General features: G+C 47.8%; 1 protein-coding gene across 1 annotated transcript in view; it reads right to left on the minus strand.

Annotated features, from left to right (window-relative positions):
* LOC146871199 (proteasome activator complex subunit 1-like) overlaps window positions 1-4,672 on the minus strand; it is a gene marked incomplete at its 5' end in the record, with an annotated part of 281,652 nt that extends 276,980 nt beyond the window's left edge. The window contains one exon of the mRNA XM_085646233.1: window positions 4,643-4,672. Within this exon, the coding sequence (XP_085502359.1) occupies window positions 4,643-4,672 (30 nt within the window). The remainder of the gene's footprint in view (window positions 1-4,642) is intronic.
* Between the last annotated feature and the right edge of the window lie 7,537 nt (window positions 4,673-12,209).

Consider the following 12,209-nt stretch of genomic DNA (forward strand, 5'->3'; position numbering starts at 1 on the left):
AGAGAGGGCTCAGTATCCTGTTGAATGCTGCTTTCAAGTCCACGAAGCAGGCACAGAGTTTCAGGCATTTGATTTTGCCTTTTTCGGCAAGGAGGCTGTCTGCGAAAAGGTTGGTCATTGTGTTCATGCCAGCCCTAAAACCTGTCTGCGTTCTCGGGATAATATTTGAGGAGGAGGACCAGGCTTCTTAGCCTGCTATATCACTGGAGGTGAAAAACTTTGCTTCAACATCGATGAGGGTGATCAATCTTTAGTTTGCTGGGTCAGTCCAGGAGCCTGATATAAAGATGGGATTTAGAATCTCCAGGATGCGGGTATGGAGTGGGTAAAAAGGCATGGTTGAACTGCGGGGTGAGGTAAGTGGCCCAAGATTGTTGATCATATTTAAACTAGGCATTTGGAACTCTATTGGGGCCTGGAACCCCCTCTGAGCTCAAGCGCTTAAGAGTGAGCTGGACTTGTGAGTCGTTGAGCCATGAACCTTCTAACGGTTTTTGAGGCAGTGCTTCTCGGGAAGAGATTTTTGTATTTTTTAATCGCAGTCTGCATCTTGTGGTCAGGGAGATCCGATGAGCATGCAGCTGTTATGTGAGCTATCCAGTCTGCCTCGGAGTTACCGGTTTTGTGATGGCGAAATCTACCGTTTGCTAGTGTGTTGATTTCACCCCAGAATTGTTTGCTTATTTTCAATTTGCTTGTATTAAGAAGCTTTGACCATACATTTGTCAGATATGATTTGTGGGCTGTCCAGATAGCTTTTCTATCAGCAAGCCTCAGTCTTTCAATTTGCTTCTTCGTATCTTGACTGACCTTAGGGCCTGAGTTCCGAAATCTTGAAGTCTCCCTATTTATCTCCCTTTTCCTCAACAGGAGCGATGTGGTAAATCAGACTGCCCCTTTTCGAGCACTGTTGGTTTGTTAAACCAGATTGGTCGCACACTGCTACACCTACCAGGCGTGTTCCCCCAATGAAAATGGTCCCTGAAGGTCAGCGTCGGCGGATACACCTATGCTCGAGTGTGAATGCAAGTATGCGTGGCGTGTGCCATCCCTGGACACGTGTTTCGAGGTAGTTGCCTCTCGTCAGCAGGGAGTAGGAAAATGTGTGGGGTTGCTGTGTAAGCTGCTAAAATCGTATCAGGTCTAGTACCTCTCGTAGCGCGCAGGTGCGTAACCATGAGTCCGTCGACTCCACCGGCTCAAGGGAGCCTGAATATAAAGCTAAACCAGATTGGTCGCACACTGCTACACCTACCAGGCGTGTTCCCCCAATGAAAATGGTCCCTGAAGGTCAGCGTCGGCGGATACACCTATGCTCGAGTGTGAATGCAAGTATGCGTGGCGTGTGCCATCCCTGGACACGTGTTTCGAGGTAGTTGCCTCTCGTCAGCAGGGAGTAGGAAAATGTGTGGGGTTGCTGTGTAAGCTGCTAAAATCGTATCAGGTCTAGTACCTCTCGTAGCGCGCAGGTGCGTAACCATGAGTCCGTCGACTCCACCGGCTCAAGGGAGCCTGAATATAAAGCTAAACCAGATTGGTCGCACACTGCTACACCTACCAGGCGTGTTCCCCCAATGAAAATGGTCCCTGAAGGTCAGCGTCGGCGGATACACCTATGCTCGAGTGTGAATGCAAGTATGCGTGGCGTGTGCCATCCCTGGACACGTGTTTCGAGGTAGTTGCCTCTCGTCAGCAGGGAGTAGGAAAATGTGTGGGGTTGCTGTGTAAGCTGCTAAAATCGTATCAGGTCTAGTACCTCTCGTAGCGCGCAGGTGCGTAACCATGAGTCCGTCGACTCCACCGGCTCAAGGGAGCCTGAATATAAAGCTAAACCAGATTGGTCGCACACTGCTACACCTACCAGGCGTGTTCCCCCAATGAAAATGGTCCCTGAAGGTCAGCGTCGGCGGATACACCTATGCTCGAGTGTGAATGCAAGTATGCGTGGCGTGTGCCATCCCTGGACACGTGTTTCGAGGTAGTTGCCTCTCGTCAGCAGGGAGTAGGAAAATGTGTGGGGTTGCTGTGTAAGCTGCTAAAATCGTATCAGGTCTAGTACCTCTCGTAGCGCGCAGGTGCGTAACCATGAGTCCGTCGACTCCACCGGCTCAAGGGAGCCTGAATATAAAGCTAAACCAGATTGGTCGCACACTGCTACATCTACCAGGCGTGTTCCCCCAATGAAAATGGTCCCTGAAAGTCAGCGTCGGCGGATACACCTATGCTCGAGTGTGAATGCAAGTATGCGTGGCGTGTGCCATCCCTGGACACGTGTTTCGAGGTAGTTGCCTCTCGTCAGCAGGGAGTAGGAAAAGGTGTGGGGTTGCTGTGTAAGCTGCTAAAATCGTATCAGGTCTAGTACCTCTCGTAGCGCGCAGGTGCGTAACCATGAGTCCGAGTTTGTTGAATGGAATTTAATGGAAATTAGGCGATAAGTGCCGCCAATAGTCAGGGACTCCCAAACTTGAACTTTATCAGTTGTGTGGAGCTCAGTTGTATTAGTGACTTGGCTATGAAGTCCATGATTGTCTCCACCACGGGTCCTTTCCAAGTGAGACGTTTCAGATTGTGGGCGCTTGGTGACATAAATAGATCATGTGTGAGGGTAGCTCTAGGTGGATATGACAATAGCTCCATCTGCTGAGGGAAATGACCGCTCTCTAATCTAGCTGTTATGTTGTAATGGGTGATAGTTGAAAACAGGTCCATGTCTGCTAAGGTGTAATCAATAATTGCATTAGTTTTGTGCGATAGTCTGGTGAAAGCTGCTGGTTAGTCCTGTGGGAGGCGGCCATTTGAGTGTAAAAAAAAGGCCAATGTTCTCTAGGGTCGTGATATACGCTTTTCCATATTGATCTGCTCTTGAGTACGTTGAAGTTACTGGTGGCAATGTTTGAGTCTAACTGGTTTGGCGCTTTTGATGTGGTTAAGTAGTACTTTGCAGTAGATTTATTTATTTAGAAAGTTTTATATAGCGCGCACATGACCCTTACGGGTATCACAGCGCTTTACAATTGTTCAGAGAGCAGAGACAAATAACATCAATAATGTCACAGTCAAGAAAAATACAAGATGATGGTGAAGCAAAGGCTAATTAGTGCTTGATCAGCCAGGCTAGCTTGAATACAGTGGTTAGCGAGCACGTCACCATATTCAAGCTAACCTGGCTGATCAGGGGTGAAACTTTTTGTGTATTATGTGCAATCTTTTGAAATGAATGCTGCATCACCATCAAGTCAAACCTCATAGAAAAAGGTAATAACCACCAACCTCTGTTGCTGGTCAAGGCAACGGGAACTATGGTAAAACCTCAAAATCCATAACATCACTTAAAAGATCGAGCAGCAACAATACTATAAAATGTGAACTGGGCAGAAGACGGTCAAAGGCCTTAATGTTGTGCAGAACATTTGATCTTTTCTTTATTTCGATGTTTCCCAACTAGACACAGCACTCCTCTCACTTCATCCTATAATCCCATACACGCAATAAAATATATGGAATAATAAATGACTTGAAGGGTAATGCCATTTTACACTTATGTCACGGTATGGTAAAGCAGAAGATGGAGTCTTATGGAGGCTAAATTGGCCAGCACCCTTGCGCTCCACAATAAACTGTGTAGTCTGGCCAGTACACATTCCCCAGCACACGTGATTTCAATACATATCCATTTCTGATGTTATTCACATATGATTAAAAAACACATTAAATCAAACAGTCGTTTGTTTCTTCTTATTCTTTTTCAAGTCTTTAATGAGTAAACTCTTCCAAAGCCAAAGCCAACACGTGTTTCGTCGCCTCAGTATGTTTGTACATGCGACTTGTTCACGGCTAGGTAAGAAATAATAACTTAAGATCTACCATTACTTATTTATCTGCATCCATTTGTTTACAAAACAAATGTGATCCCAGGGAACAACCAGGTGACTGTGTACAAGCCACGTCCTTTCACATTCACAATCTGTGTTTGTGCATGCATAGACATTTTGTGTTGTGACATATGTATCCATAATTGATATAGTGAACATGATTATAATTTCGTCCATCATTAAAACAAAACACACGGTGCACGTGACATCGTGAGATTATGTGAACGCATATAGTCTTATATGTACATCTTAATAAAATGCAACCTCGATCATCTTCGTGTCACCCAGTGACAAAAGTGAGACACCACCGCAATCTTCAAACTCAAAACCTCTCTAGTGTCTAGATCACAGAATCGTGATCCATAAAATGGTAAATCAACCTGAATGGATTGACTGAATAGCAGTCTGCAAATAAAACATCAGGACATATAGGTATATTAATGTCCACTTTGACCCCCACGTATTCTACAGTATACACTGTAAAGTGTTATAAAAGCCTCCGAAAACTACAGTTCCATACGTCCATATAATGTGGCAATAATTCCGGGCCACACTAATCCTGTGGCGTGAGGTAAAATGAAAATCTGCTGAGCATATAATTCTGTTTCCAATGTAATCCCGGAATTCTTGTTCCAAAAACTACAGAATATATAAAACATTGCAAACTAATCTTAGACAGGGGTTCAAGTATGTCCACACCCTGTATAAAGTATCATGAACTGGCCATGAGCCCTGTTATGGCGCAAGTAACATCACTGTCAAAAATCTACCTTTTTGCTCGAAACGCCGATCCGCGTCCTCGCCCCTCACGCCGTCTCTCCTCGAGTGCGAGAGCCGGCATCTTTCCTCACCGCGCTATCAGTAACCACAAACCCCGTGATCGCCTCAGCGTTGCGTGATCCCGTACAATATAAGAAGCACCGCCATCTTAGAAAGGGCACACAAACGCTTATGTAATACGCGCTACCTCCTCTGGCGCTTTCACATTTACTCTATAGCGGATACCAGTCTATGATTAAGTCACAATCTATTTATCATTCACCACGTTTTGTTCGCAATGTTTTACGAGTCATGCACAGGTATTTTCCCAGTATGTGGGAAACTACCAGTCACCACTATGACATAGTTATCGTAGCGGCCATCTTAGAAAAGGTCCCGCTGTCTCTCTCATTTACCTCCAAAATAACTTGCGAAGGCTGTCACCAATTATGTAGTGAGCGCGGTCTATATATTCCTCGCAGTGTCCATTTCTAACAACCCGAAGTACCATGCCATCTGTAAGCTCCACTGCTCGGTATATAAATATAAATGCCCATTATTTGTACATAAAGGCTCCCGTGGCTAAGGGTAAGCTGCGAGTCTTTAGTATTCAAACTATATGTATGCTCTTAATAGTTCGGTCCGTATACATATCAGTGACTAATGTATCAAGTGAAAGACTATACATATTGCTCAAACCAAAACAAAAAGATAGAGAAAATGTTGTACATTGTAATTAACGTTTATCCCATATTATACCACACATTCTATGTGGTATTGCATCAGAGCACATCAGCATCACGTTAATTTACTGATTCATGTAAGACACATCTCTCCATATGTAGTTCTCATTTTCCTAAGAAGTAGTGCATCTCATGATCAACATTCATCCCTGTAGGAGAGTGGCATCGACTGCATATTTGCCCCCAACTTTTTGCTGATGTTTTGACTGTTTTATGACACTAGCCAGGCTGTGGCCCTGCTATCCAGGACCCCAGCCTATCTGCTTCTTCTCTAAACTGATGTGAGTACCCTAGGTACCTTCCAATTGGATACTGAGAACACCCTACCAGCCCCTTGTAGATGGTACCCTAGGTACCCAGGGCATGGGTCCCTCAGAGGCCTACCAGGGGCTGCAGCACTTCTTGTGCCACCCCTGGGACAGCCATACCAAATGACACCACCAGACCACTACTGTAGTCTGGGTAAGGTGGTGCTTGCACGCCTTACAGGGATATAGGTAGCCTGTATCCCACTTAATACAACACATATATCCTCATAGGTCACCCCTAGAGCAGGCCTTGCTAATCCTACAAGGCAGGGGGCTGAGATATGTGTGAGGGGGGACCCCTACCTGAGTAGGGCCCCTCTGCAACCTTCGTAAAATCATTACTGGGTTGTTTGTAGTGTAGCCATACCATATACTCTTAACAGCATTATAAGTATATCGCGATAGCGTGATAACTTGAGAATGGCTTCACAGAACCATATCGTGTTTGGTGTCAAACATGTAGGAATCATACCCCCAATCCAGCCATGGGACTGAGGGCATGATTCCCCCCTGCTAGAGGGGCGATATGGGAAAAGCGGCAGAATTCGGACACCAATTTAAAAGTGCACAAGTAGTACAAAATGGCTACTACCCGCCACCCACACGACTCTGGCTGGCTGTTGCTGGGGAAAACCCCAGCCTCGCCAGCTGGACAATAGGGCTCCTGTGGCAGGGAGGTGCTAGCATCTCCCCAGACAGGATATGGGGATTGGAACAGGGTGGGTGCACCAAATGTCCTTTCAGAGTTGCACGTAGGCAGCTGCAGTGCCTTCATTCTGCATACACCGCTTGGAACCGGTTCAGGGGCATCCTGCCCCTCGCCCAGGCGGGAAACACACAAAGGGGAGAGGGTGTAGCCACCCTTTCCCACCCCACCACTCATTGGTGGACACTACTCTGGACACTCCCCTAATCTTGGGGATAAAGGTGAATAACGTGGCCCCAGAGCCTCAAGGTCAAGGTCAAGGTCAAGTCTGTAAAGTCCATTACAGACTTGACCTTGGATGAGCTGCTGCCCAGCTGTAGGAGAGTAGGGTCTGCTGTCCTATGGTCACCCCAAATTTTTGCTTTTTGCTTCACTGGTTTTTGACATATTGAGGCTGTGGGCCTGCCAATCAGACCCCCAGCCTGCTGTTCTCTCTACTAAATTAACACTATGCACCCTAGGTGCATAACCAATTGGAAGTGGATCACCCTGTCAGCCCCTGTACCAGTGTACACTAGGTACCCAGGGCATTGGTGTACCCAAGGCCTGCCAGGGACTGAAGCATGTATTATGCCACCCCAGGCTTGGCCTAACAATCTGACACAACTGGCTGATCACTCAGCTGGGGTAAGTTGGTGTAATCACCTCTTACTTAGGTGTAGTATACCTATACCTTACCTTAAATGGGACACCTGGTAACCTATAAGTCACTCCTATGGCAGGCCTTAACAATCCTGAAGGCAGAGTGCTTGGTTCCATGTGAGATGGTGCTCTGGCATGAGCTGAGCCTGTCTGCAGTGGTCGGAACAACTTCCTTCTACTGTTTCCAGATATCGTCATACCATATACTCTTAAGTGCATTATGAACCTCGCGGTTAAATGCTAACTTTGGTTTGGCTTTATCAAAACATGTCGAGTAAGGTGTCATACGAATAGGAATACTAACCCCTCGCCAATTCTGGCGACGGGGTTAGCATTCCACCCTTCTAGAGGGACACGACATGTACAGTACCTGAAACCCGGGTAAAATCAGACATAGCCTCAGCTCCACAAAATGGATGCTGCCACCACAGACACAAGTCTGCCCTCCTGCTGCTGGGAGTCCTTCCAGCTTGGGAGGTGTGGACAAAGTGTTTCCTGCCAGGGGAGGTGCATGCACCACCCCAGACAGGATTTTGTGTATTGGTCAGGTAGGGCTTGAAAGAAACCAGACATGCCTGTGGCTCACCAGGAGCCTCGGTGCATATGCCAGTTCAAACCGCTCCTGGGGCACACCAGTCCCGGGCCTGGGGCGAGCTAGACAAAGGATTGGGGGTGTAACCACCCCCCTTCCTGGTCCCACCCATAGGGAGGGACCTAGCAGGTAGTCCGGCCCCTAGAATCCGCTTAAAGGTAGGAGCTGTGTCCTAAGACTTCAGACATCCTGGAATCAACTTGAAACTAAGAAGAAGACGGGAACTTCGACATTCTGCTGCACAGAAGACTGAAGGAAATCTCCCCTGTGGTCAGGGAGTGACCACCTTGCTAACGCAAGCACCATCCAGTGAATCAACGTCTGCTTTGCCGCCGCCTCCCGCCGAAGCCCGAGCCCAGAGACTGACAAGACCTGGACCTCCAGACCTCTCACCGCCCGATCCACAGTCCCTGAAAAGAGGAGACCCGTGGAGGCACCGAGACACGTGGAGCCAGCCATCTTGAAACGACCACGACAAGCTGACAAGTGCAACAACCGAGGCTCCCTCCAAGTTGTGCTTTGGGATCTGAGAAGCCCAACCCTCGAGCAGCATCTGCACCCAAGGTGAGCCCTCCAGCATCTCCACGATCTGCGTGGGGCCCTTCTGCATTTTGCCACTCGACGCGCCTAACCGGTTGCTGGCCCGCTGGCTAGTAGCCATCTTGGCGACGAACTTCACAAAATACACCACTAGTCTGGTTGCTCCAGACTGGCCCTTGCTCCCCTCCAAAGGAGCAGTCCCTCTGACCTTGCTGGTCAGAACCATCAGCTTATTTCATCTCCTACAACAATTGCTTTTGACAAGGCTTGTTTGCTTTGATCAAGTCGCCGACACCGCCGACAGCCAGAGCCTGCGTGGGACAGCTCGTGAACCGACTCCTGGACGTCGTCGACCTCCAGGGACCACGTGGCTGCAGAGACAAGCTACACCCTTCTTCCTGTTTGCACCCGACATTGCCTGGTACCCACCTGGTGCCACGCTGGTCACTGGCTAGTGACTGTGAACACTGTCCCCTCTGCTTACAGGTCTTCAACATCTCCGATCCACTCTTGGATCCACCGCATCTCTCCCGGACCGACCGCCTGCAGCATCTTTGTCTTCAGGCTCCACGGAACAGATAGAAGAAACCCGACGCACTTCGAGGCCTATGAACCCGCTTCCTGTGGGTGAGGTAAAGCTGGCACTCCTGTGCCCAAGTGTAGTATTACATCTCTAGTGCCTGTGTTCCAAATCTTGAGTTCCTAGTCCTTCCGGAAGATCCTCTTTGCAGTAACTTTGTACTTTTTACGCACCCATTGAAACCTATGGGAGCACGCGTGTGACTATTTGCTCTGCACACGCCACCCGTGGACCTCCTGGTCACTAACTGAAGTTAGCTCCTTGTAGGCCAAGCGATTCTAGAGGCCCTAGGCCTTTTCCCTTTTCTGTTCGTGGTACTTATACCACTATTTTAGTATATGGTTCGAGCGGCCACCAGGGCCTATCCATATAAAGTGCAACTTCTGTGTATTCTACTGTAATCTTGTTTGACGATTTGTGCTCCTGTGCTCATAAAGAGACTAGGGGTTACTTTGAGAAATAAATACATATATATTTTGAATATATATCTGTGTGGTGTCCTTTCATTGGTATAAAAGGGGGTTACATTTGGTAAAACAGCTGGCTTAACACGCTTCACGAGTTTAGCCTCAAAGACTGCTTAGCCTACGCTACCACTAGGGCAGCTAGTCCGAAAAGGTTGACTTACAACCACACCATAAGGGTTGCTTGGCATGGTACAAGGTGATCACTTTAACTAGTGAGCATCATATACCAGGCCAACTTCCCACATTGGTGAGCAGCGGTTGGATTTGAGCTTGCTGTGTTTTACCATTGTAATCTCTTGGTTACCAATTGAAAGATCACATAGGTACCTGTAGGTACATATAAAACAAGATTAGATATACATAAGTTCTACTGAACTTAGTTGTTGTAGAGCAAAGGGAGTAGCACACCCTGACTACAACTACTAGATAGGTTTAGTAGGTAAACCCAAGTGTAGGTAGATTGCAACACATCCACCCACACTTAAGAGCAATGGCTGGGGCAGAGGGGTCCAATGTACCTATCTCTGTTGAGAGTGACCCCCAGAGGGCACCATCCATCTTTGCTACCCTTAACCAGAATGAGCTCAGGCATTTGGCAACTCTTAGAGGCCTTAAACAGCCCAAGAACCCTACTTCTGCTGAGCTCAGAGAACTCTTGCAAAATGATGAAAATCAGAGAGAGCTCAAGAAAGCTTCCCAGTTAGCCCCCTTAGGGTCAGGAACAGGAGGCCCCCCTTCTGAAGATGCTACAGAAGTACCCCTTTCCAATAGCCATCCCTTAGATGAGAACCATACTACAGAGGAGGAAAGTGGAGAGGATACAGAGAGTAGTGATGATGAAGGGAGAACTAGCCCAGTGCCAAGTGTTATACTTGGCCCAGCTAAACTAAGGCTATTGGGGACTGACAATGGGATCATCCCATTGGATCTCCCTAGTGGACTTAACCAGGGGATTGGGAGGCAAAGGAATCGCTCAGTTGACTCTAATGCTTCTCATGCCTCTAGAGGCTCTCAAGGTCACTCCAGGAAAAGGATGACCACCCCTCAGAGGAGGGAACATGAGGCCAGAATGCAGGAAGCCCAGCTGAGGATCAGGAAACAAGAGCTAGAAGTAGCCCTGATGGAATAAAAACTGAACAAGGCTAGGCAACCTAGAGAGAGTGGGTCTATACCCACTGGTGGCAGCATTGTCCCTAAGGACAAAGATAGGGTCTTTGATAATAGGAACCTGTCTAAGGTTGTGCCCCCCTACAAAAGTGGGGATGACATCCACAAATGGATAACTGCTCTTGAGAGAGCCTGCAAAGTACAGCAGGTTCCTGAAGACCAGTGGGCAGCAATCCTCTGGCTCTCCTTTGAAGGAAGAGGCTGAGACAGACTCCTCACTGTTAGAGAAGAGGATGTCAGAAATTACAGAGTCCTGAAGAGTGTTCTAGTTCATGGGTTAGGCTTAACCACTGAACAGTACAGGTTAATGTTCAGAGACACCCAAAAGACACAGACTCAGGACTGGTCTGAATATGTTGAATGTGCCACTAAGGCTTTGGAGGGTTGGTTGCTGGGAAGTAAGGTATCTGATTTTACAGGATTGTATAATTTGATGATGAGAGAACAGATTTTAAATAACTGTCAAAACCAGCAACTGCATCAACACTTGGTTGACTCTGATCTGACCTCTCCCCAAGAATTGGGAAAGAAGGCAGACAATTGGGTCAGAACCAGGGTTAAGCAAAAGAACCAGAACCAGGGCCAAGGGGGTGATCAGAAGAAAACAGACCAAAAGGGTAGAGATCAGAAATCTAAAGACCAGAAGTCTTCAACAGGGCCCCAAACTACTGCTAAGGAGGGTGGGTCCCAACAACAATCCAAGGGAAAGAAGAAAGAAGGTCAAAAGAAACCCTGGTGCAATCATTGCAAGAATACAACTCACTGGACTAGTGATTGTAAGAAGGGTGGAGCCCCAACACTGTTGCCCCTAAGGCACCTGCTCCCAGTACTACTGTTAGCAGTGTTGGTCCCCAGACAAAGGGTGTAGTGGGAATCACTATGGGAACTGAAGGAGATTCTGACTTAGACAGAACCCTGACACAGGCAGTCTTGATCTGTGATGGGGACATTGATTTGTCCCTGACTGTGAGCCCCAGTAACCTGGGCAAGTACAGACAGACTCCTTTAATTAATGAAAAAGTGGCTCAAGCCTACAGGGACACATGTGCCAGTGTCACTATGGTGACACCAGGCTTTGTGGACCCTGGACAGTACATACCAGGTGAGAAGTACCTGGTGACCAATGCCAGCAATGCCACTACTTCACATAGTGTGGCAGTTGTTAACTTCTCATGGGGAGGGGTAACTGGCCTCAAAAGGGTTGTGGTTAGTGCAGACCTCCCAGTAGAATGTTTGTTGGGCAATGACCTAGAGAGTTCTCTATGGTCAGAAGTGGAGTACAGGACTCATGCAGAGATGTTAGGTATATCATCACATGTCCTTGCTGTGACCAGGTCACAGGCCAAAAAGTGCCTCACTGAACCTCAGGTCTTGGATCCTGGAACAATGGACCAAGCACCTACCAAGAAGAAGAACAGGAGGGAGTAGGAAAATGTGTGGGGTTGCTGTGTAAGCTGCTAAAATCGTATCAGGTCTAGTACCTCTCGTAGCGCGCAGGTGCGTAACCATGAGTCCGTCGACTCCACCGGCTCAAGGGAGCCTGAATATAAAGCTAAACCAGATTGGTCGCACACTGCTACACCTACCAGGCGTGTTCCCCCAATGAAAATGGTCCCTGAAGGTCAGCGTCGGCGGATACACCTATGCTCGAGTGTGAATGCAAGTATGCGTGGCGTGTGCCATCCCTGGACACGTGTTTCGAGGTAGTTGCCTCTCGTCAGCAGGGAGTAGGAAAATGTGTGGGGTTGCTGTGTAAGCTGCTAAAATCGTATCAGGTCTAGTACCTCTCGTAGCGCGCAGGTGCGTAACCATGAGTCCGTCGACTCCACCGGC

The sequence above is a fragment of the Triturus cristatus genome, chromosome 1_1, assembly GCF_964204655.1.
Source record: "Triturus cristatus chromosome 1_1, aTriCri1.1, whole genome shotgun sequence".
NCBI lineage: Eukaryota > Metazoa > Chordata > Amphibia > Caudata > Salamandridae > Triturus > Triturus cristatus.